The 26,258-nt window shown below is 48.2% G+C and overlaps 1 protein-coding gene and 1 pseudogene across 2 annotated transcripts in view; both read right to left on the bottom strand.

Annotated features, from left to right (window-relative positions):
- The window catches only part of DPF3 (double PHD fingers 3), a 247,505-nt gene that overhangs the window by 84,741 nt on the left and 136,506 nt on the right, over nucleotides 1-26,258 (bottom strand). For both annotated transcript variants that reach the window (XM_066277060.1, XM_066277061.1), the window contains exon 6: nucleotides 16,256-16,334. In XM_066277060.1, coding sequence (XP_066133157.1) covers nucleotides 16,256-16,334 — 79 coding nt within the window. The remainder of the gene's footprint in view (nucleotides 1-16,255; nucleotides 16,335-26,258) is intronic.
- LOC136333843 (low molecular weight phosphotyrosine protein phosphatase pseudogene) lies at nucleotides 817-1,355 on the bottom strand (annotated as a pseudogene).

Raw genomic sequence — 26,258 nt, 5'->3', positions numbered from 1 at the left:
AGGCAGCACATGGAGGACATGGAAGCAGGACGCCTTTACCTCGGCACCTGTATGCAAAACTCTCCAGGTGGAGCTTATACCACCCTACCTGCTTATACCATGTCATCCCTTCATCATCAGGTCTTCAAGAAAACATTAACCACCTAGTATGTGCCCAGCCCTGTGACACCAGAATAAAATAGATAAATGAGCCTCGCTCCCCTCCCTCAAGAGGTTCCCAGTCTAGCAGAGGAAGCCTACACACCAAGTAGGGAGGGAGGTGGAATGAATGCAGCAGAGTGAGCGAGTGCCCTGAAAGGGGCCAGCTCCGGGCTCAAAGGTGTGGGCGCCGCTTCCCGAAGAGGTGGGATGGGCCACGGCTTGGCTTGTGAGATGAGTAGGGTATCACTGGGCAGACAAAGGAGGCAAGGGCATTCAGACATGAAAGCACTTTCCACACAGCACCTTAGGACAAACACTGGGAATTTAGTACAGCTGGTGTGAAGGGAAACAGGAGGCTGGGCTTGAGGGAGACTAACGAGAGAGGAAGCTGGGCAGGGACCTGATCCCGACAATGCGGAGTCAGGGGAGCACTGTGCCCCAACAACCAGCTTAATCAGAGTTACATGTTAGAACCTCGCTTAAGACTACAGTGCCCAAGATGGATTTGAAGGCAGCAAGAGGTTATATTAATTTTCCTTTTTTTCGGGAATCCAAGATATTGACTTATTCTTTCACCAAAAACAATAACTGATTTCCATTCAACAATTATTTTTTAAGATAAGAAACAGTAGGTCAACTGAAGTACTAGCACTGGCCTTGAGCTAGGGAACACCCTTACACCTGACACTGGGCTAAGGAACACAGAGCCGCAGGCATTAGTGGGGCCCCAGTGGCCTGGGGCAGCTGGCGAGCTCTCTCCAAGGCTCAGCAGCACCTCACTCGCTGCTGCTACCTGTTCTCAAAGTCTGGCTCGTTCCCATTGTAGGAATCTCCCATATAAATTGTTTTTGTGGACCACAGCTGCCAAGTACTTCAATTTTAGCTTTGCTGTTTTTAACTTGATTCTCTTTCTAGTCACATCTCTAGATTGCTTTCATCCATACAGAGAATATAATCAAATGTGTCAAAGTCTTCTTTAGTAACCTGCCAGGCAACAGGATTCATGGGAACATGCTTCTTCATGCAATTCTGCCCTCGGTGACCAGGGCAGTTTCCGTGTCATCTATGGGTGTTGCTCTACTGTCTACCTTCCAATTATCTGAAACATTGTGATCAGTTACAAGTTTTCTGAAAACTGCTCCCCCAGTGGGGGGCATTGACCGATGTTACCCAGACAGGCGGAACACCACCAACTTAGGCACCTGCTCGGCCATCTTCCCTCACAAACATCAAAGCATCCACTGACCAAGTCAGGACTTTTCTGGTGTGGTGCATGCACACTGCGAGTGTCCCAATTTTGCTTTTCTATGTGTGAAACAAATAGGACTTCAGGGTGGGAGAGGGGTTAGAGAGAATCTGGTAGAAAAAAGTCAGGGTAGGCCCTGGCCGGTTGGCTCAGCGGTAGAGCGTCAGACTGGCATGCAGGAGTCCCGGGTTCGATTCCCGGCCAGGGCACACAGGAGAAGCGCCCATCTGCTTCTCCACCTCTTCCCCTCTCCTTCCTCTCTGTCTCTCTCTTCCCCGCCCGCAGCCAAGGCTCCATTGGAACAAAGTTGGCCCGGGCGCTGAGGATGGCTCTGTGGCCTCTGCCCCAGGTGCTAGAATGGCTCTGGTCACGAGAGAGCGACGCCCCAGGGGGCAGAACATCGCCCCCTGGTGGGCGTGCCAGGTGAATCCCGGTCAGGCGCATGTGGGAGTCTGTCTGACTGCCTCCCGGTTTCCAGTTTCGGAAAAATGCAAAAAAAAAAAAAAAAAAGTCAGGGTAAACAACAAGGAGGAACCTAGAGAGACTAACTCCACCTTATGACCATGTGCCATCCAGTCCCACCCACCTCCCCAGCCTCCTTGGATGCCTGTTTCACCTCCTTTCCCGCCCTCCCCTTCTGCTCACTGGCCTTTTCATTTCTGAAATATTTTCTTTCCACCACAGAACATTTGCACAAGCTTTTCCCTCAGCCTAGACTGTCTTGCTCCACCACCTCAATTTGCTTGATTAATGTTTTGTCATCCTTCAGAGCTGGGTTCAAATGTCCTCCTCCAAGGAAGTCTTTCCAATTAAACTTAGGACTTCGGTTTGTTACCTCCTGAGAACAAATCATGTATCAATCTGTGCCTCTCTCACCAGCAGGAAGCATGGCAGGCCCTGCATGTCTCATGTCTGCACACTATGGCATTCCCAGGGGCCAGCTCAGTGCCTGACCCTGGCCGGCACTCAACGTGAGCTAAGGGAAGAAACAAGGTTTCTGACTTAGGCAATTGGGTAAGAGGATGTAGAAAGAAAATGAGTTCAGTCTGGGCCTGGCTTAGATACCTAGACCTTGGAAAGAGTCATAGATTCTAGAGTTGGCAGGTCAGTGATATAAGCTATTTCTGGATGCAGTGAAGGAGGACCATGGAGATGAAAGGCGTGAACACAGGACAGATCTCAGAAAGCACTGGTAATCTTAAGAGTTGGGTAGGAAAAGCCAAACTGATTTTTAAAAAGTTAGTTAAGAAAAAGACTCAAACAGCAGTCAGCCACATGACGGAGTAGGGTTTCCAGGTGACGGCTAACACCGCCGGTTCTGGCCACTGCTAACTCTGCGTGTGCGCCACGTGCTGGGCCTGCTCTAGTGCTGCAGGAGGACTTCCTCACAGCAGTGCTCACCCGCAGCCCAGTGGGCAGATGCAGGCACACAGGCAGAGCTGGAACATATCAGATGCCTAAGGGGGTCACTGAGGGGGGACTGAGAAGAGACCACAGGCGTTAGCACAAGATCAGCTCAGTGAGAAGGGCATCTGCAACCTCGTGGAGAACTAGGTGAAGAGAGGGTGAGGAAGTGGCAACGGGCCCAGACTGTTCCTTCCAGCACGGCTGGGAAAGGAGAGAGGAGTGAGGCTGATGCGGGAATGGGATTGGGGGTGGGGAGTCAGGGAGGCTGAGTGGAGCTTGTCCTTTAACAAGGAGTTCCTTGAGCAGGCTCACAGGCTAAGGGAAGGAGAAGGGGGAGGCCGGAGGGATTGGAAGGGCAGGGATAGGAGGAACGGGAGATAATGCAGCAGGATGCCTGACCCCAAAAGGAAACTGCTGACCCGAGTCCCAGTCCTTCGAATGACTTCATCCTAGGGAGAAGAGATTTCTAAGATTTATTAGGGTTGAACTGCATCCAGATTAGACTGCTACATCTAGATGAAAAGGATGCCTTGGAAGTCCTGATATGACTGTCCTGGAAGAGAGGGAAGGGCATCAGTTTTGCCTCCTGTATTTCATCTGACCTCCCTACCACTCTGAACTCTTACAGACCAGCTCAGACGTGAAACCCATGCATTCAGACAGAGTCCCGGGCTCAGAAGGGCCCCACGCTTGGCTTAATGTTTTGTTGTCACCATTTTGAAATTCTTAATACTTACTGAACGAAAGTCTCCCATTTTCATTTTGCACTGGGTTCCATAAATTATGTAGCTGGTCCTGAAAACCTATTGGGGCCAGGTGGATATCTGGGACTCATTTTTTCCAAATGGCCAGCCTGATAGCATGTTTGCTGCCACAGTGAGCACAGGACCCAATCAGTCCTGAGGCAGGAGTAAAATTCCTCTCTGTGGTAACTGTACATCTGGCCAGAACGGTGAGCCACACAGCTGCGGTCATTGCAATGCCATCGGCCCTGCCTTCAGAGACAGGATCTATAGTGGGTACACAGGCAGGCTGGGTCTGAACCGCGTATACTCAAATGCAGACTCTACTGTTGACTGAGTGTGTGATCTTGGGTGAGTTGCTAAGCCTCTCTGCATCAGCGTGCTCTCTGGAAACAAGGACGATCATGACAGCCACCTACCTCCCAGTTGTGAGGGTTAGGTGAAGAGAATCCATTTAAAACAGTGCCTGCCTCACAGTAAGTCTCAGCCATTGTCAGCTGTTATTATCACCACTACCATCAAAGTGGATCAGCAAAGGAAATAAACCCGAAAGGAGAGGGGGAAGGGGGCCATCTCGTACTTTTTCCTCTGAAGTCTGAGGTGATGGAGTTGCAAGAAAAAGAGGATGGGGGAAGGTATATTCTGAAAATAAAGTATTAGGACCATCTGCTTTCCTTTTATCATGTCAGCAATCGCACTCTGGAATTATCCGTTGTGGGGAATCAGTGTGAGCCCCAAGACTGCTGAAGCATTTGGAGAGGGCTGCACCCCGTCCTCCCACTCCAGTCTCCTTCCCCAGGGCAAGTGCCTTTGTGTCATGCACCTCTGAAGCCATCACCCCAGGGACCAGACGGCCGTGCCTGTGCGCAACCCAAGGCCCTTCTTTTCACCTTGGCAGGCAAGCTCCTGGATTTTGTGCTCCTGGCACAGAGCGCACGGAGAGGAATGGCTGTGACAATAAGGAAGGTCCAGCTTGCCTCCTCTCTCTCCTTCCCCCGGGGCGGATCCATCTGTCAAGCTGCAGAAATAGTGCTTACCCACTTCCCAATCCAGAGCCGGATTCTCCAGCAGGACCTCCCGTCTGGAGTTATGAATACCTTCAGTGTTGCCCCACAATATTTACAGCATGCTCCCCTCTAGCCCCATTCCACTCACTCCTTGTCTGGGAGAGGCAGAAGGAGGGGACGAGGAGGGGGAGGAATCAGGGGCAGTTTGTGTGAACAAAGCCGGCTGCAGCAGACAGCAGAATCCTTCCTGCCGGGGAGAAGCGGCCGCCTTCCCCACTGATAACTTAATGACTCTGGCACATTTTCATCAGCCCAACTTGGAGCACGCAGTGGGTATCTGAGCCAGTGGTTTCCGAGAGCCTGAAAGCAGCGACTGAAAGCAATTATGGGATGAGCATCCGAGAGACAAAGCCTAGGCCTTGGGAGTCACAGGGCCACATCTCATTCCCAGCTCTACCCTGTGACACTTACATACAACCCCAAGGAGGTCACTCCTCTCTCACTGCAGCTAGACTTCAGTTGTGAAATTGGCCAGCAATGCCTGTCTTCTGTTGATACTTACACACCATCAGGCAGGCACACACACTCTTACAATGAATCTCCCAAGAGGTCACGTGGGCAGGATTATCACCCCATTTTACAGGTATGAGCACTAACACTGACGGAGCTGAAGGAACGCACTAAATGGCAGAATTCAAACCCTAACTTGAACTCAGGTCTGTCTGACTTTGAAGCCCAATTCTGAAAGATGCACAAATCATTCTCTATTCACTACCCCTGCCTGGAGTTGACGTCTACAGCCTCCTGCCCTCTGCTTCTGCTGGGACAGGGGTCCCCAAACTTTTTACACAGGGGCCAGTTCACTGTCCCTCAGACCGTTGGAGGGCCGGACTGTAAAAAAAACTATGAACAAATCCCTATGCACACTGCACATATCTTATTTTAAAGTAAAAAAAATGGGAACAAATACAGTATTTAAAATAAAGAACAAGTAAATTTAAATCAACAAACTGACCAGTATTTCAATGGGAACTATGGGCCTGCTTTTGGCTAATGAGATGGTCAATGTGCTCCTCTCACTGACCACCAATGAAAGAGGTGCGCTTTCCGGAAGTGCTGCCAGGGCCGGATAAATGGCCTCAGGGGGCCGCATGCAGCCCACGGGCAGTAGTTTGGGGACCCCTGTACTGGGACCTGGCCAGCGAGAGGCACGAGAAGGAGGATGGAGGGTGAGAGGAGGGAAGCTGGGGACTGGGCCCTGCCTCTCCCACTCTAGCAGCATGCCAGCGTGAGGCTGTGCACACTGGCTCCCTGGGAGCCACGTGGCTTTCCTGATCCTTGGGACTCAAATGGGGAGGGCACACCCTCTCCCTTATCAGTACCTTTATCTTGCCCACACCTCCATAATCACTCCGTCATCAAATTCTCTTCCTTTCAGCCTTGCTGAGTGGAACCCTATGCCCTGCTGGGGCTGACACAGATACAGTAAGAGGCCATTCTGACAGGAGAATCACGCCTCTCAGACTGGTTTGTAGACATCTGTGACTCTCCATGCCTGCTGGACAACCCTCTGTCTTCGCTCTGCAGAAACAGTACCTGCCACCAATCCCCCATGTGTGGAGGAGCTCCAATTGAGAACAGCCCTGCTGTGACCTGGCTTGGGACAAAAACCAGTAGGCATTACAAAAAGCCACCAGCTCACACTTGTGTGGGTGGGTAATGTTAATCCCTATGACTATCTTAAATGCCCCGGCTTTTCTGAAGAGCCAATAACGGCTCAACCAAGTTTAAGAGGTTTTAAAGTGGTGGCTTCAAGATCGGTCCAGTTTCTACGACGTGTAGGCAGCAAGAAAGTCCTCGTGGGCAAGTCCAGGTGGACTTCCACTCCCCCGTGCTCTCATGCTGGAAGCCAGCAGCATGGGCTGCCCTCTGCAGACCTATGGTCCAGCCCTGGTGCTGACACTAACACCCCAGATAAATCCCTGCTTTCCACATCTATAAACCATGGCAACTGGATCAGAGGATCTCTGAGTCTGCCACTCTGGTACTTCACAACTCTTTCTCTGGGTCCTCTGAAGCCACTGTCCCTCCTAGACCACCCGCAACTGTGACAGAAAACAGTGGAGGACTCCAGCCATGCCCACCAAGCCAGGTCCACACCTGCCTTCCTGTGGCTTCATTTCTTCTTCAGAGCCAATGATGCTTATTTTAAACTGAATCCTTCAAGACAAACACAGGGGAGTAGAGTAGAGTGGGGTATAATATCGTGATTTTTCAAAGCCACATTCCTTTGATCCTGGTTATGCAGAGCCAGGTCTATGAAATGCCAGTGATCCGAAAGTTCTATGTCTCCATCAAGGGAGAGTATTCTGCTTATTTTAGGAATTTATTATGTGACTCCTGGTTAAAAATAAGTAAATAAAAAAAACTGGAATAACAGATAAACAGCAAACCTTTTATTTCAAAGTACTTTATAAACTGATTCTGGATCCCAGGCAGAGAAATATAGAAACTCCCAAAACCCAAGCATTAAATGTGTTAGTTCAGTGGTAAGTCAACCTGGACCCTACCGCCCACTAGTGGGCGTTCCAGCTTTCATGGTGGGCGGTAGTGGAGCAACCAAAGTATAAATAAAAAGATAGATTTAACTATAGTAAGTTGTTTTATAAAGATTTATTCTGCCAAACTTAGCGAAAATCTGACATATAGTACTTGGTAATTATTATTATATGCTTTAACTCACTGTAACTCTGCTTTATAAATTTTATTAAAGTTACTTCCCTACTTTGTAAATCACCATGACTGTAGTACCAGTGGGCGGTTAGAAAATTTTACTACTAACAGAGATACAAAAGCTGGTGGTAGGTATAAAAAGGTTGAGTACCCCTGTGTTAGTGGGACTCTTTCTGGCCCTGCTGGGAAGCAATAACAGACTTCTGGTGAAATCAGGTTGACTTTCCTGGGTCAGTTTATAAGCTCAGTGACTTAATTCTCTGACCTCAGTTTCCCTGTCTGTAAAATGGGGACAATAATACTTCGTACCTCATCTGAATGTTGTAAGAACTGAATGAGTCCACTCTTGTAAAGTGCTTAGCACAGTGCCTTTGCATACAACAAATGTTCAATAAAGCTATTTTTGATAATTCATTAAGTTTATCAGATTACTTCCCTGGTCCATGAGAATTCCAGCAGCCAGTGCACAAAACAGAACTGGGGGCCCAACTTAGGTGTAAAATAAACACCTTTCTTAACTTAGTATAAAAAAATAAATTCTTATTGAGCATGTTTGTGAACCGAAGTAAACTGTTTTTACATTCAGTTTCAGCCCTCTTAAAACCCTCTAGAGTCAGTCTTATTATCCATACTTGCCAGAAAAAGAAACAGAGGCTCCAAGAGGTTTTGTGATTTGCCCAAGATCAAGGCTAGTAAATGGCATAGCAAAGACTCAAATCCTAGGCTTCTGACTCGACAACCATCTTCTGACCGTTACCCCTTGTGCAGACAGTATCTTTGATTCCTTATTCTAGTGAGTTCTACCTGAGAATGCCTCCAGTTAGCTCAATGGGTAAAATATAGCTGTTTTAACCCTATAATAAAAACAATTTAAATAATAAGTTGTCAACATTTGGGGGACAAAGGTAAAAAATCAGACCAATTGCTCCATGTGGCAGCCCCCAAACGCCTGGTAATCTGGCCAGCAGGCTCTCACTCAGGATCTCTGGGTGAGTGTATACTCCTCAGACACTCAGGATCTCTGGGTGCGTGTATACTCCTCAGACACTCAGGGTCTCTGGGTGAATGTATACTCTTCAGACACTCAGGGTCTCTGGGTGCGTGTATACTCCTCAGACACTCAGGGTCTCTGGGTGAATGTATACTCTTCAGACACTCAGGGTCTCTGGGTGAGTGTATACTCCTCAGACACTCAGGATCTCTGGGTGAGTGTATACTCCTCAGACACTCAGGATCTCTGGGTGAGTGTATACTCCTCAGACACTCAGGATCTCTGGGTGAGTAGATACTCGTCAGATACAGAGCCGGCTTTCCTGCTAGGTCACAAATGATAGGGTGTCTCACTGACGCTTACCTGAGGCAGGCCTTCATCCACCTATAACAGGGGTATTAAGTTCTTAACATTTTGAGGGGGGAAAATGTTCATTAGTAGCTGTGGGATATTTCTGCCTGGATGTTCTGCCATCTTCACAAACTCCTATGTTAAAGTTTCATCACTCCCTGCCGACCTGCTTGGCATTGTAGGGCAGCACACTCTGACACACCAGCCTGCTCCCTGACCACCCCCCCTGAATTTCCACAGTGCCCACTGTCCACTCAATAAAATACTGCCTGGCAGTGTGTCACTTCCTCATGTCATCTCAGCCTTGTATTTCCAACTCCACCAGAGGCAAAAGAAATAAGAAAAGGCAAAGTGGAAGAGGCAGTCAGGAAGCACATGCCACGTGCAGACACCTTTAGACACATTATCACACAAAGCACTGCCAACCATGGACCAACCCCATCTACACCTGAGGAAATGCCGACTCCCAGCCCAAATGATTTTCTTTAAAATCCCAGATAACAAGCAGGAGAGCCACAATTTGACCTCAGCCTTCTCACAGCAGAGCTAGTACTCAATACCCTCTACCCAGCGCTCTCTGGCCGGAGCGGCACTGACCCTGGCCTCCTTCCCGTCCCTACCAGGATTCCAAATGAGAGAAATCAGAGGCTGCGCACCAGGCCCTTTGACCTCACAGTTCTGCTGTAGGAAATAATAAGAGCATTATGCAAAGATATGGCTGCAATACCGTTTTTAAAATAGTGAAAAAATTTTAAACTATTCCAACAAGGGGAACATTGAGCAAACTGTGGCATGTCAGTACTTTATAGGCACTTTATAGCCCTAAAATGTCATCATAAAAATGTCTTTATTGACATGGAAAGATGTTCTCCATGCATTTTGAACGGGGAAGAGATTGAAATGATATGTACTATCTTATTGTGTTTGTGCCTGCGTAGACAGAGGCAGAGAATCCTAAGAGTATACAAGAGAACAAAATGTAAGTTATCTCGAGGAGTAAGATTAGGGGTGATTTTGATATTTCACTTTACACCTATCTGTAAGTTCTGATTTTTCTGTAATGAATATAAACTATTTCCTTTTTAAATTTTTTAAATAGAAAGAATCTCTACAAATGGTAGTATATACCCTGTTACATCTTAATAAGAATTATTTGCTGCAAAGTTTGCATCAGGTAACAGCTAGCTGGGAACAAAGTTCTAACTGGGTGAGAAAATTACTCAAGAGGGTAGAAGGGTGGGGGCCCGGGGAGGGGAGCAAAGGAAGAAGAGCAGTGAGGATATCAAGAAGAAACTTAAGCCTCTCTCGTGCCATGCCTCTGGCCAGCCCTGCTGGGATACTCTACAACCTGTGTCCATGACATGATGGCATTTAAATATTTAACCAGACCCAGCTTTGCTATAACAAATGCACTCAATCTCCAGGGATCAATCCCATGCCACAGGCCTTGCTCCACAAATCAAGTTTCTGGGGCACAGAGCCTTTCCCATCCCTCCCCCCCACATCCCATGCAAGGACCTGCAAGATAATAGCTGTGACAACTGAGTGATGAGCCTGGTTTCCCTTCAGTGACAAGGGCAGCCAGCCTGAAGGCCGCAGTTATTGGCTTTTCCACTGCAGCTTGAAGCTAAAAGCACATGAGTCTTAGAGAATGTGGAGCTTTAATGCCCTCAAAAAATTTTTAATAAGACTGCACTAGTCATCTGGCTCTCCTGTGCACTCAGGTATGGGGAAACCAGAGGAATTTTAAGGAAAATCTGCAGTCAAGCAGATTTTCTGGGACTGCCCTGGGTGCCCGCGGTGTCTGCCCATGTGCCAGCCACCCACCCTGTGGCTCCTCTGGCCTGGGCACGGAGGGCCTCTGAGCTATCCCTCAGTCCAACAGCTTGTCTCCTGGGCGTGGAGCCCCATTGTTAAGCCGCTGCCTGGGAAGAAAGGATCCCACAGTGTGAGGAGAGAGTGCAGATCGAGAGGTCAAGGATGCAAGAAATGAGCCATCCACAACGACAAGTGAGGAAGGTGGTGCCACAGCCACCGAGTGTGGGATTGGGACCAGACCCCTGGATTCTCTGCTCTGTGCCCGTACCCTTTCTCCCACAACCAAGAGGAGCAGGAAGGAAGCCCACACCCTATCCTGACACTGCCCCAACTGGACATGGTCACCCCCCAGCGGGGATCCTAGAACGGAGGTAACACTGAAGAGGTCACATTTTCAGTCACAAGCCATACAATCAAAATCATATGTCTGTGGGACACAGGAGGTGGAGAACGTTCTCATCGATATGGAGGCTGAGTTGAGATGATGTACTCCTGATGTGTGAACACCAGCAACTCGAAGTCACGATCCCTGCTTTGTGGCATTAACCCTCCCTACTATGTAGGGGTGTTGGAGGAGGAGAATTTAAGTCTCAAAATGTTATAACCCATTCCACTCCACTTCAATTATAATGACTACTGCATCCTGCTTACCAATCTGACACTGAGAAGCCACCTATCCACAGTGGACTAGGCTTTACCTCCTAAGCAAGGTGTGCAGGGAAAAACGAACTCCAGTCAGAGGGCACGTTCATCAAAGTTTGTGCGTAGATACCCTGGGGTACATCCGCCCCAAACTTGGAGAAACAAGGAGGCATCTCCTGGCTTTAGCACTAACCGGCTGCGTAACTTTGGACAAGTCCCTTCACCTCTCTGAGCCTCAGTTTCCCTCAGAAAAGTGAGGTCAACTGCAATTGCCTTTCAAGGTTAGGGTGCGGATTTACAGAAACAATACGTGCAAGATGCTTAGCACAGTGCTCTGCACACTGTAAGCACCCATTAGCAGGAGTTCCCACTGTGATCAGAAAAAAATGGGAACAAAAGATTAAGTGTTGGAAAGGGTGTGAAGAAACTGGAAAACTTACATATTGTTGGTGTGGCTGCTATGAAAAACATTCAAGAACATCCAAATAGAACTACCTACCACATGATCCAGCAATCCCACTTTTGGGTATTCATTCAAAAGAATGAAAACAGGATCTCAAAGAGGTATTAGCATTCCTATGTTCTCTGCAGCTCTAGTCACAAGAGGCAGATGTGGAAACAACCTAAAAGTCTATCAACCGATGAATGAAAGAGGAAACTGAGGCATACAATGGAACACTATCCTTTCAATAGTGGAAATTATTCAATATGCAACAACATGGATGAACGTTGAGGACATTATACTAAGAAAAATAGTCCATCACAAAAAAACAAGTACTGCCTGATTCCACAATCACAATGCATCTTAAAAAGTCAAATGCACAACATTAAAGAGTGGAACAGGCATAAAGTCTGCATCAGGCAGGAGGAATAAGCTCTAGAGACCTGCTGTCCAACCCCATGCTGAGATCCAAGCGTACAGAGTGTGCACTTAAACACTTAAATGTTCCATAATACAATTAAAATTAATTTTTAGAAATTTTAAGGAAAAAGAAACTTCATAAATCATTTCCACTGTGCCCTGCAAAAAGGCAAATGTGGCCTGACCAGGCGGTGGCACCATGGATAGAGCGTCGGACTGGGATGCAGAGGACCCAGGTTCGAGACCCCGAGGTCGCCAGCTTGAGCGCGAGCTCATCTGGTTTGAGCAAAGCTCACCAGCTTGGACCCAAGGTCGCTGGCTTGAGCAAGGGGTCACTCGGTCTGCTGTAGCCCCACGGTCAAGGCACATAGGAGAAAGCAATCAATGAACAACTAAAGTGCCACAACGAAAAAGGCAAATGTGTGCTTTGCTTCCCCTGAATGGCTGAGGCTTAGCGAAAGAATGCCCTTCCTCTCCCTGAATCTTACCCCCCCACACACACTACTATCTTCTTCTGCTGCTCCTGGAACAATGGAAATGGAACAACAGGTCTGTCGTCAGGAGTGTGCCCAGATGCTAACAGAACTCAGGGTCAGGCGCAGTCAGGAAGAGAAGAGGCAAACTCTTGAAATGATTTTTAAAACATCCCAGTAGCCCAAGCCCAAGGATTCCTTTTATATGTCTAGCTCCAGTTATCATACCACATGTAAAAGGGGGCTAATGATAATTAGGATTTAGAGCTATTTAATAAATTAATGGCAAGTGCTAGATTGCTGAGTTTCATATCAGTGCTGAAAGAACTGGAAAGATTCGAGATCCAATAAAACAGCAGTGCCAGCCAGTGGCCCTCTGTGTGGAGAATTCCTGGAGACCCTAGAACTTCCAGACACAAAAAGTAGAGAGTAAAAAAAGAGCTGAGCAGTCAGCCAGAAACCACCCAATCAGGATGAGGTAGACCAGTCATGCTCCAAAGTCAGGATTCGTGCAAGTCTCCCCTCAGGAGCTCTCAACCATGCAGGTTCCTGGGCCTGCTCCAGCTCTGGTGTGCAGCCCGGGAATCCACATTTTAATAAACATCTTTAACAAACACAACAGCCTTTCCCACAAAGTTATGTTCTGTTGCTTTGTTTGTGGGTAATGAGCAAATTTTCCTTCAGCAAGAGATTGAAAGGGAAGAAACAGAACTTAAATCCTTAGCTTGGTAAACTGTTCAAGATAATGAATAGAAATTGGTTACTTGTTGGAAAATGAAGTATTCATCTACACACACCTCATGGATTGGCTAACAAAAAAAAATAAATTATGTTCAGATGATTTAATATTTCTAAGATGTAATAAATTCAATGGCTGAGTGAAAGGCAACAGGCAAACTATCTATCACTTGAAGTTAACAGCTAAGTTAATATTTCAACCACCCATCTTGAAAGGAAAGCTTGGACTAAGAACATAACATGACAGCTATATTTAGAAATATATTACCAGGAAGGGTTAAAGACAATCACATCTGAAAAATAGTTATTACTACTCCACGAAAACCCAGAAAAAGGTGGTAGGGTCCAAGGTGGCCTGATATTTTCTTAAATAACTCAAAAGATGAAGTGAGGATTATGCAAATCAAACCACAGATGATACAAAAATGGCAGCGATCACGAATCTGTGGAGAATGAAATTTAACTACTGGGCAATGTCTTTAAATGTGCCTTTATTGAATTCTGTATATTGAAGTCACATATTATTATATCTCTTTATTGAGACTAAGAGGGCCATACACAGAGTGATTTATGGACAAAGAAATAATCAAATGCATAATAGAAAAAAGCACACACACACAGAGCACTGGCCACCTTCGACCATGTGGGAAGTCACTGAGAGGGTGCAGAGTGCAACGGGGCAGTCGGATACTTCTATACTCTATACATGTGGGTGATGTTAAGAACTGATGTGTAAAATAAACAAGGAAACGTGTCTGCTACTCTTTGAGCCAACTAGGGTTGGTGCTACTTCCAATGAGAGTGCTGACCTTAAATATATATAAACCTGGAAAGGAATTTAGAGCAGGCTGTCACAGAGATCAGGGGGTGTGACCTGGGGTAAACCAAGAATACAGGAGATGTTAAGAGTACCACCAGAATAGACAAGATGCTCGATGGACCTGTTCGATGGGAAAAGGAGGAGAGAAATAGGGGGCCTATAAAAAAGAAAAGTCTCAGCTCCTACTAAAGAAAAACAATCATTCAAAGCACCTTTAGAATCACGGAAGAAAGGTCAGCTTATGGTAACACCACCCCTGGAGACATTCAAGGAAGTGACCAGACACCTCTCTACTTAGGATGCATTACAGAATATTAAAAGCATTCCTTGCTGAGTTTGGGGGTATGGGGCGGACCTCATGACCTCTCCAAAGGTCATTCCTACCCCAAAGGATCGCATGTCTGAAGGGCACCAGATAAAAATAAAGCCTATTAATCACTGAGCTGCCACACAATTTCCTAAGAGAGCCAGAAAGAGAAGGGCAATCTAGGGTGGACCTCGCTCTGCCGAGAGGAAAATGGAGGCAGTGCCTCTGTGGGCAGAGCCAAGAAATCAACTGCAGAAACTTCCAGAAAGCCAACATCAGGCCTGTGACCAGGCCTCCCAGGTACAACTGCATAAACAGAAAGAGGAAAAGCCCTGTGGGAAGAGAGCAGAAAAGCGAATGGCACTAAGAGTCCCTAAATAAAAGCCACAGGAGCTGGGAGAGGGTGTGCTGCAAGCACTCTGTGCAGAGAGAGGGAGCCGGGCCGGAGAGGGCCGCCCACAAAGGGCGCTTTGTGGAGCAGACGCCAGACAAAGGAGTGAGCAGAGGAACCGAGGTGGGTGAAGGAGGACACATGGTGTCTCTGGGAACAGAGGGGATTATTATTGACCAAGAATCCAACGAGAGGTGGAGATAGAGCAAAAAGTAATTCCACTATCTATAGTCGCATAAAAATCACTTAATAAAAGTACAGCTTTTAAAAAGAGGGATCAAGAGGCAAAGCCCCAGTTCCAAGCAGCTGCTGGCACTGATAGCTGAGCTGCTCTAGCCAGACAGTGGGAAAGCCCGTCTGTGGGTAAAAGACCTTCCCTTGCCAGGGCCAGGCTTCCGGGGCCAGCACGCGTGGGTTTTTATGAGCCCCATTCAGGAGGACCCGAGCCAAAGCAGGCACCTCCTGGTACGGTAAGAGGGCTCAGACCCCACGCCCTGGGCTCTCCTCCTCCCCAGTGGAAATGCCACGGGACGGAGAGGTTACCAGCACCTGGCTCAGGAATGTCACCTGCACGGTGTATAAAGCAGCCAAATGGGGAGCATAGAGTTTGAGGTCTTCTAGCAAAAAGTTCTCCAACCAGCTGTCACTCCACTGGTATAAAACAGCTTTTGAAATCACAGGAGGCCAGTGAAGAGGGAGGACAACAGCGCCCTCCCCAAAGTGCTCCCTAGCCCATCCTCTCGGTTCTCCCCCGCTTTCTCAGACTGCAGACACCAGTGAGGGGGCGGACGCCGAAGGGACCATGCACTCAGCCACTTGGCCGCCACTATCACTGCAGCCCCTCTGTCCTGTAGGGGAGCTCTGCATCCTCAGAGAAAAGAAGGGGGTCAGGGAGTGCAGTTTGGGGGCTGCCTTCGCCACGGAATCAGCAGAAGAGAAGCAAGGCAAGTACCTGAAACCCACCATCCACTGCTCTGAGAGGGGAAGAAGACAACAGCGCTCCACCTACAGCAGAGCCGCCAATCGCTGGGGGGCGGCCCCTGGAGGCGTGCCCACCCGCAACACTGCCCCGCGTGGGCTGTGGACCCTAAACCCAGGGGCCAGGCCGCCGTTTCTTCAGAGGAGGTCTCTCAATCATGCAAGAATGACTGGAGATGGGTCGGGGGCCATTTGTTAACTAAGTCATCATCAGAGAGAGATTCATAACTTGCCTATGTAGGAGAAGAGAAGAGAAAAAAGGAAATCAAAGGGAAACAAATGAAAAGCCACAGGAGTCAAGCACTTGGAGGATTTTGAGTTATGCTTGTGTTTATAACTGTCTGAACTAGAGAAAGAAGTAGGAGATGCATCTGAAGGAGACAGTGAGAGGGGACAGCCAGAGCTACAGAGAAGGGTGTGGCCAGAGGGGAGCACAGCATCCTGGGTGGGGGCTGCTGGGGCAGAGGGGAGGGAGGGGAGGTGGTGACTGACCGGTGAGGTGCAGACAGGCCCCAGAGGAGGAACCACGGGCCTGAGGCTCACAGCCAGGGAAGCACAGGGAATGTGGGGCGGGCAAGAGAAGGAAGGCAGCATGGCCTGTACTTACTGTCACAGACGTAAGGTTTGTCATGGTCTTCCTGAGAGGCGGGGTCATGCCTCCTCCTGCCTCCTGCAGAGCCACGGGCCTGGGGAGACATTGGGTATCACGATGCTTGTTATTCTGACACTCACTACAGCTCCTGAGCATGCTCTGTGAGGCCCTGAGTGCCTCGCCTGCACCTCACTAAACTTTCATCACATTTGTACCAACACCAACCCCACTTTACAGGCCAGGAAACTGAGGCCCAAAGGTTAGGTAACCTGCCCCAAATCACTCAGCTTCTCAACTCCCGGAGGGAGGTACTACTATTAGCTCCATTTAACAGATCAGGAGACTGAGGCAATTAGAGAGGATAAGTAGCTTGCCTAAGGTCACTCAGCTACTACGTGCAGGGCCAGGAAACTAACTCAGGACAGTCTGACTACAAAGCCTCCCCTGACCAAATCTCTGTACCCTACTGTTGTAATAGGACCTTTTCTCAACTCCCAGCATTCCCGCTTGTTGAGACCAAACGCAGGTGCCACCCTGCTCCTACCGCTGATCAGGTGATGGGTGGACCGGAGCCAAGCAGGCCGAGTTCCCACTCTCAGCCAAGGCCCTTTGTTCACACTCCCTGATCAAGTCTCTCAAGAGCCAGCCAGGGCTCGAGATCGAGACTGGGAATGTGAGAAGCCCCCACCCATCGGTCAAATGCATAGGGAGTGGGCTTCAGCTGAGGCCTCCCTGTGTGGTCTGCCTGAGCTTCAGCCAGGGACAGAAACCTTGACTGTTCACGGTCTCCTGGAGCTAGACTCTCCTGGAACTGGACTGCTGATCCCACCCCCCTGTGTGCATCTCCAGGAAGGGCCAGCATAACCCAGGAGGGGTGAGACAGCTCCACCTCTGAGCACAGAGAGACCAGCCCGGGAGGAGCTGGCAGCCCTGCAGGCCCAGGACGGGAGCTGCAAGAACGCAGCAGGTTTATTTTTAAACCTTTGCAAGTCCCACACTGGTCACGTGTGTAGCACCCTAGCCTCCCCAGGGTCATTCTCTGATAAGGAGGAACAGTACACTCCACAAGGAAAGGGCCTGCTGGGGTCTTTAGAGACAAAAAGGAAGGCACAACAGATGAGAAATAAAACATGGCAGCACCCTGGGGTGCAGGGAAAACAGGCAAGTCTCGGGGGCCTGGCCTAGTAAAGTAACCCTGGGACTTCAGGGTCAAAAATAAATCCTGAGATGTTCACTCATGGTGTGTGTGTGTGTGTGTGTGTCTGAGATGTTCACTCATGGTGTGTGTGTGTGTGTGTGTGTGTGTGTGTGCCTGAAATGTTCACTCATGGTGTGTGTGTGTGTGTGTGTGTGTGTGTCTGTCTGTCTGTCTGTCTGTCTCTCTCTCTCCAAAATCAACATCACCTGGCAAGCTACCATCTCCACCTCTACCTCCTCAGCTTGTCTCTCATCAAAACCAGCTACAAAATTCTACCTCCCTCCCTCTCCCTCCCACTGCTCTTTCCCTCCTTGCCTCCCAGCCCCTTACCCGGAGACAGACAGACACACGCACGACAGCCAGCTGCCCCCTGCCCTCGCCCTCATTACTCAGAGTCCACCCAAAGCGGGAGCTGTGAGGGGCACTGGCAGTCACCCTGAGGCACTGACAGGCTTCCCTGCCTGCCCGTGACACAGACGGTGGTCACCCTCAGCTGCCCTTGCCCCCCTACACCCCCTCAGTGAAGCCAGGGACAGCTTGACATGTGCAGCCAGCAGCCCTGTCACGGTCGCCTCGGAGCAGGTGAAACCAAGTCAGACAGAATGACGAGGCAACAGCAGACTCAGGGAAGGGGCTCTGGGAGACTAAAATACCACCAGGGACAAGGAGGAGCTTCACGGAACTGGAAGCTCAGGGCCCAGCCAGCGGGGAGGGGGCGCCAGGCTTCCTTTCCTTCTGCAGCGCTGGCAGCAGGATGACTCCAGGCTCCCATGTCCTCCCTGCACCTCACCTCAACAGCAAGGGGGGGTCTTGGCTATAGGGCATCGAGAGGAGAGGTCAGGGACTCTTCCTGTGGCAGGAACCCCTCTGACAGTCTCCTGGAATACCTCAGGCTTAAAACTCAGAATCCTACTCGTCTTGCTCAAATGTCACCTTCTCAGAGAAGCCGTCTCTGACCAACTTATGTCCACACTGTCCTCTTTTTCCTACCCTGCTTTCCACTTCTTCCCAGCACTTAACACTGTCTGACATCATATTATACATGTATTGCTGTACTTGTTACTTTTGTCACCCCCACATGAGGATGGAGCACATGTCTACTTGGGCCACTACTATCCTTGGAACCAGGCACAAGGCCAGCATTCAAACAGCACTCAAAAAACATTTGCTAGCCTGACCAGGCGGTGGCGCAGTGGATAGAGCATCTGACCGGGATGCAGAGGACCCAGGTTTGAAACCTCGAGGTCGCCAGCTTGAGCGTGGGCTCATCTGGTTTGAGCAAAAGCTCACTAACTTGAGCCCAAGGTCGCTGGCTCCAGCAAGGGGTTACTCGGTCTGCTAAAGGCCCACGGTCAAGGCACATATGAGAAAGCAATCAATGAACAACTAAGGTGTCGTAATGCGCAATGAAAAACTAATGATTGATGCTTCTCATCTCTCTCCATTCCTGTCTGTCTGTCCCTGTCTATCCCTCTCTCTGACTCACTCTCTGTCTCTATAATTAATAAATAAATAAATATTTAAAAAAACACATTTGCTAAATAAATGAATCAGTCAATAAGTGGGTGAGTTAGTGAATCAATCATCTTTGGTTCTTCTCCTTCATCCTCTGTATCCAAGTGCTATTATTTCTTCCTTCAAGTCATCTTAGATGTTGCATAACCTTTCTAGTCCATATTTTATCAACTGACCCTGAACTGCTTAAAGGACCCACAAGCTGGGGTTCTACCTCCACACTGCCCTACCCAATCCATCCTGTACCAATCAGACAAAAGGAGTGAAGGACATGACCCCATGGTCATTCATTCGTTGCCATCAAAAACCCAGTGACGGCCCTGGCCAGTTGGCTCAGTGGTAGAGCGTCGGCCTGGCGTGCGGAAGTCCCGGGTTCAATTCCCGGCCAGGGCACACAGGAGAAGCCCCCATCTGCTTCTCCACCCCTCCCCCTCTCCTTCCTCTCTGTCTCTCTCTTCCCCTCCCGCAGTGAGGCTCCATTGGAGTCAAGTTGGCCCGGGCGCTGGGGGATGGCTCCTTGGCCTCTGCCCCATGCGCTAGAGTGGCTCTGGTCGCAACAGAGCGACGGCCCGGAGGGGCAGAGCATCGCCCCCTGGTGGGCAGAGTGTTGCCCCCTGGTGGGCATGCCGGGTGGATCCCGGTTGGGCACATGCGGGAGTCTGTCTGACTGTCTCTCCCCGTTTCCAGCTTCAGAAAAATACAAAAAACAAACAAACAAACAAAACCCCACTGACGCCTGACCTGTGGTGGCGCAGTGGATAAAAGCGTTGACCTGGAATGCTGAGGTTGCCAGTTCAAAGCCCTGGGCTTGCTCAGTCAAGGCACATATGAGAAGCAACTACAACAAGTTGATGCTTCTCTCTCCTTCCCACTGTGCGCTCTCTCTCTCTCTCTCTCTCTCCCCTCTCTCTAAAATCAATAAATAAATTTTTAAAAAACCCACTGACATAACCAACAGCAACCTAGTGCCAGTTGCCTTTGGTACACCTCAAGCTCATGCTATGTCCACACCTTTGTTTTCAGTGACCCCTGTCATGGACCAGCCTCTCTGCCCATCCCCACTTGATCCATGCTTTTTAGCCCTGCTGACATCCCACTACTCCAAGAATCTTCTTGCCACACTGAAGAGTAAAAACAACATGAGCTTTAAAGTCAGATGCAGGTTTAACCATCCATGTGTCTTTGGACAAGTTACTTCTCTAAGCTTTCCCTTTCTTAGATGTAAAATGGGCATAGCAACACCTCTACTGCAGAGCTGTTGATAAAGAACCAAGGGTGTGTGAAACCACAGGGGACAGTGCAATGCTACAGGAAGCGCTCAACAAATGGTTCCCCCTCCTGGCCCAAGCTGACCTTCCTCTTTCCTCTGAACTCTGACTGCACTTGGTTAGTGCACAGTCAGAAGCCTGCTGCTTTCTAATTGCATCATGGCTATTAGTACTTTCCCCTCAATTTAATTCCAACATCCTCGAGAGCAAAGATGCACTTTATACTTTATTATGCATCCCCAACACTTACACTACAAATGGCACCTACTATCCAAAGCTTTTCACATATATTAGTTCAATTAATTCCTACAATACCCTATGAGAACAAATATTATTATTCCCATTTAGCACTTGATGAAACAGGACCGGGTAGGCCTCATAACTTGTCCACAGCTGCAGGGACAGTAGAAGAAGCAGAATGAAGGTTTCCAGACTCTGTTGAAAAAAACTTTGAAGGTGACTACCCAAAAGAAACTAGTTCTCCTTCTCAGAGAACTGCCTACCCCACTCCACTATCTCCCATTTCACACACTGGTAGGCCAAGACAGCCATGACTGTATCCCACAGCCATGCTATCCCAGGGTCCCCTAAGCTCACTGCCTGGCTCAGATGTGGACACCTGACCTAAGATGAACAAACAGAGTCTAGTTCCAAAGAATTTGGAATTGGGAAGCAGTGACGGCAGTTAGGAAAGGCCGCTTGAACTAGGACCCATCAATTCGGGAGCTATGGGGGGTAAGTACATAGAGAAGCAGAAAAGGCAGTCTTGTAAGAGAAGAGTTAAGAAAGGGGAAGTAGAGGCCAGAAGCTTCCTGAGTGCTTCACTCGTTTCCAATCCTAAATCCCTGAGATCTCTTGCCCTTTCTGAGGTTTGAATCTTCAAAGATTGTTCAAAGTTGGAGCAATGGCCCAGCAGCTTTTCTTTCATTTTTTTTTTAAAGTAAGTGAGAGGCAAGGAAGCACAGACAGACTCCCACATGCACCCGGCAAGCCCCCAACCTAGCAATGCTCTGCCCATCTGGGGCTGCTGCTCCATTGCTCAGCAACTGAGCCATTTTTAGCACCTGAGGCAAGGCCATGGAGCTTTCCTAGGTGCCTGATGCCAACTTTGTTCGAACCATTTGAACCATTCAAGCCTTAGCTGCAGGAGGAGAAGAGGGAGGGAGGAAGGGAGGGAGGGAAGCAGGGACAGAGGGAGGGAGGGGGAGAGAGAGAGAAAGAGAGAGAGAGAGAAAGAGAGAGATATGGAGGGATGGAGGGGGGTTCGGGGGGTGGAGAAGCAGATGGTTGCTTCTCCTGTGTGCCCTGACTGGGACTCAAACCCAGGACTTGCACACACTGAGCTGATGCTCTACCACTGAACCAACTGGCCAGGGCCCCCAGTAGCTTTTCAAACACTTCCCAGTTTTGCTTAAGCTGTTCAGTTTCCTGCAATTAAAAGACCTCAACCGGACAGACTCAGAGAGCTAGTTGCCTTATACCAGCTGTTCTAAAAGAATGGTCTCAGGATCCCTGGGGTCTCCGAGACCCTTTCAGGGGGTCTGCAATGTCAAAACTATTTTCATAATGGTACTAAATGTTACTTGAAATTTTTTATTCTCATCTCTCACAAGTGCAGTGGAGTTTTACAGAGGCTACATGACATGATGATGTCATCACCCTGTGTGCTTTTGTTTTGTAGTCTTAGGTTTAACACTTTCTGTTTTGGTAAGTATCACTGTTACAACCTACCATAACAATAGCTTTTGGTGGGGGGCACTCTCAGTTATTTTTAAGAATTCCTGGAACAAAACAAAAACAAAAAACAAACGAAAAAAACCTTGAGAACCACTGCTCAATCACATTGCTGTTAAAACTGGGGTCCTCAGACCAGCAGCACTGACCTCACCCTGGAGCTAGTTACCCTGGCCCCACCCCAGACCTGCTGCATCAGAATTTGCAGTTTAATAAGATCACCAGGTGCTTCACTTGCACACTCAAGTTTGAGAAGCACTGGACTACACCACAATGCATCAATACTCATTGACTGACTAATCAACTGACTGATAATACACGGGTGACTCACAAAAATTTTATGAATTTTACAGAGCTTGGATTTCTTGGACTAAAGTTACCAAAGGCATAGTCATTAACTGTTGGTTCTGAATTCCTTTCACCCCTCGGGGATTCCCCATTGTCAGAACTACAGGACTTACCCTCCTAACAATATCTAGCCTTTATTAAGCACTCAAAATTGGCTGTGTATTATTGCTCCCACTTTAATGACAAAACTGAGGTCCAGGGTACATATATAATTTGGTCAAGGTCACAGAGGTTACATGATTCACCCAAAGTCTAGTAAGTGGTGAAGCTGGGATTTGAACTCATGGTTCAAACAAGACAAAAGCTGTTCTTTTAAAACTCAACATTAGACCTGGCTTCCTCTATGAGCACTTGGGGGTCTTCTTATTAAAGTGCAGATGCTGCCTGACCTGTGGTGGCGCATTGGATAAAGCTTCGACCTGGAATGCTGAGGTTGCTGGTTCAAAACCCTGGGTTTACCTGGTCAAGGCACATATGGGAGTTGATGCTTTCTGCTCCTCCCTTCTCTCTCTCTCTCTTTCTCTCTCTCTCCGCTCTAAAGTGCAGATGCTAATTCAGTCCAGCTAGGGTGAAGTCTGAGGTCCTGCATCTCTAACCATCTCCCAGGTGATACTGATGCTGCAGTCCAGACAACACCCATTGAGATACACAGCCTTAAACTGCCTTTCAGTCCCGACAACAGAGGGGGTGGGCTTGCTCTCTGGGAGCCAGCGGCAGCTTGAGCACACCACTTTACAGGGTGGCTCCACTGAGCAGCTCCACACACTTATTCCAGCCCACGCAGGCTCACCTACACTCTTCCAGGTCCTCCATGGCTCCCACCAAGGCAACACGTCCACAACGTTACTGTACAACGTACAGTCATTCAGCTGCTCCTTGGCCAGCATGAAGTGGGCCCAGAGCTAGTCTTAGCCCTATCCAGTCCCCTCACTGTGTTCAGGCCTTCTGTCGGCTCCCAAAGCTGAATGAAATATGACTTTTCTTTCCTTTTCTATCATTCAATCATTCACTCAGAAAAAAATGGTCACTGGCCACTTATTGGGACTACGCCACGCTTGACCCAGTGGAAAAAGCTCAGACCTGTGTTCAAATCCTTAGTAGGTTGAACTCAACCTCTCTGGAAATAATGAAAGAAGCAGTGCTGGCCAATAGAAATACAATGCAAGCCACGCAGAGCATCTTAAATTATCCGGTAGACACATTTTTATTTAAAAAGAAGAAGCCTGACCAGTGGTGGTGCAGTGGATAAAGTGTCGGCCTGGAAACGCTGAGGTTGCCAGTTCAAAACCCAGGGCTTGCCTGGTCAAGGCACATATGGGAGTTGATGCTTCCACCTTCTCCCCCTTCTCTCCCCCTCTCTCTTTCCCCTCTCTCAAATGAATAAATAAAATAAAATTAAAAAATAAATAAATAAATAAATAAATAAAAATAAAAAGAAGAAAATAAGAAACAGGTGCAGTTAATTTTGATATATTTTACTTAACCCAATATAACCAAAATATTAAACATTTCAACATGTAATCAGTATAAAAATATGAATGAGATGTTCTGCATTCTTTTCATACTTTGTCTTCGACATCTGGTGTGTATTTTACATTTAGAGCACATTTCAATTTGAACTAGCAACAGTTTAAGTGCTCAGTAGCCACATGTGGCCAGAGCAGTTAATGAAGAACAGTTGTCACCCTCTATGTGGTAGCTCTTACTGTCAAGAGCCGCATCACACTGCCTGGTGTACAGCAGTACATGGTAAGTAAAAATAGCTGCTGCCGCTACCGCTGATGTGCCTACAAAGACCTTCTATTCATATTCGATGGGCTGCAAGTCCGATCATCTATGGTTAGGCTGGGAATGGAGAAGATGTGAAGACCCTCCTCCCTCCACCACCTACTCGAGTAAGTGTGCTTTGGGCTGAGGGACGGACAGGAAAACGGGCCTGGAGGTGACACACACCTCTTAAAGTTCACAAAAAGACCAGAAATTCTACATTCTAAAGCCTACTTTAATCATAGATAGAATTACATATTCATTATTTTATAACCTCCAATGAACTCCTGGGTCTAGGCAACTTCATCAATGGCTACCAAAATGATTAGGTGAACACTCAATGGGGAGCTTTATAAGAAGAGATCAGGCTGATAACACCCAAACCCAACTAGCAATTTTACCACCACCAGAAGCAGAACTACTGGACAGCGTAGGATTCCTGACATGATGCAGAAAGACACACACATCACACCTAGGAAAGATCCTGCCCCACCAAAAAATTTACACACACACAAACATCCTGAATCTAATCGAGTCTCTAGTCAAATCACCAGTTTTCAGGGGAAAAAGGATAAAGGAATACTTTAAATACCACCAGTCTGCCAAATCTAGAATGTGAGAAATTCCTTAAGACCAACCATGCAACTTCTCCAACACATAAATGGCATGGAGAAAAAACAATGCCAAAAAATTAATAAATAAATTATGTGTGCGGTAGGGTGGAGCAAAGTAAAGGTATGTTGTAGACTCCAAGAGGCTTAAGTTCCAAACAAAACAACTGTAAAGGGCATTTTTTAGAAAATCAGGGAGATATGTTCAGGGCCTAGGTAGTAGATATTAGAAAAGTTGTTCTTTTTATATGGGGTATAATAGTGATGTTATTAGAGATATACACTTGTATGCAGGTTAACTGATAAAAAGTCTAGGACTTGCCTTTAACTACTTCACACACAAAAAATTAAAACATGAAAACCAATAAAAAGTGGAAGAAAAGAACGAATAAAATAAGATGTCAAAATGGTGAGTGATCACGGCTGGAGCCGGGTGCCCACTACATAAGGTGAGCAGCACCAAAGGGCCGCCCTGCCCAGACTGCCAAAGTCCAGTTCCTACCAACAGGGTGCAGAAGCTCAGCTCAGTGTGGCAGAGCTGGACCACTTGTACCAGTGACCTAGAAACTTGGCTATGATACAGGTTTCCAGGCCCCCCCCCAGACCCCCTAAATTAGAACGTCTGAGACTGGGTCCTGGGAGTATGCATTCTGACAGGCTTTCCTGGTGACTCTGCTGTGTACTAAAGCAAGAAAACCACAGAAATAGAGAAGTTTGCCATAATTATCACTAGATCCAAACCCACAGGGCACCAAGGATAAGCCACTTATCCATGAAAAGGTAAGGGTCCTGCCTAGAGCCTGAAGGAGCCAGATAGCCAAGAGAGTTAATTCTCTAGGTGAGTCAATTCTCTAGGTGAGCAGTTTATACTCAAGGTCCCTCTCTGCTTGGGTTATTGTCAGATCCTCTTATAGACTCCGGATGTTGTCCACAAAAAGCCCCTCTGGGCTTGAACATTAAAGACTCTGGAAGACCAACCTGAATGCCTGAGATCACCAAATGCTGGTTTGGTGTCTTCCCCTCAAAAGCCATTCTCATATTTTATTCTTTCCACCACAGATTCACCCTCTGCCGTTCCTGGACTTTCTGGCGCTTTCTTGCCACATCCTATGACCACCAACTTCCAAAGCCCAGACCACACCTGCTTGGGAACCTCAGCAGTGGTCCTACGCTCTGCCCAATGAAAACACACCCCAATGTAGGCATCCTGACCCTGTTATTTGAGGGCAGCTGCAGGGACAGGAAACTTTCAGCCTTCCTTTATGCCCAAGTCCCAGGGACCAATATCAATGTTTCCTTGTTCCCCACCCTCCCCCTGATCCCAGCACCCACCTTCCCCAGCCCCTCAGCATGCCCTCGGGGCACCGCCTGCCTCCTCGCCCTCTTCCAGCTCTGTCCTCTTGCAGGCTAGCCCCTAGGACTGGATCAGAGCCATTCTGGAGTTTTCCTCTCTTATATTCTGCAAGGAAGACCATGAATATGATCTCTCTCTAGTCTAGACGTAGTGGAACTTCACCTGGGGACCAGTGTTTTGCGTGGCCCTGACCTCTCTGATCTCTCCCATCCCTCGTGGCATC

Source organism: Saccopteryx bilineata, chromosome 4, assembly GCF_036850765.1.
Source record: "Saccopteryx bilineata isolate mSacBil1 chromosome 4, mSacBil1_pri_phased_curated, whole genome shotgun sequence".
In the NCBI taxonomy this organism is placed as follows: Eukaryota; Metazoa; Chordata; class Mammalia; order Chiroptera; family Emballonuridae; genus Saccopteryx; species Saccopteryx bilineata.
This window is presented reverse-complemented; position numbering and strand designations above follow the sequence as displayed.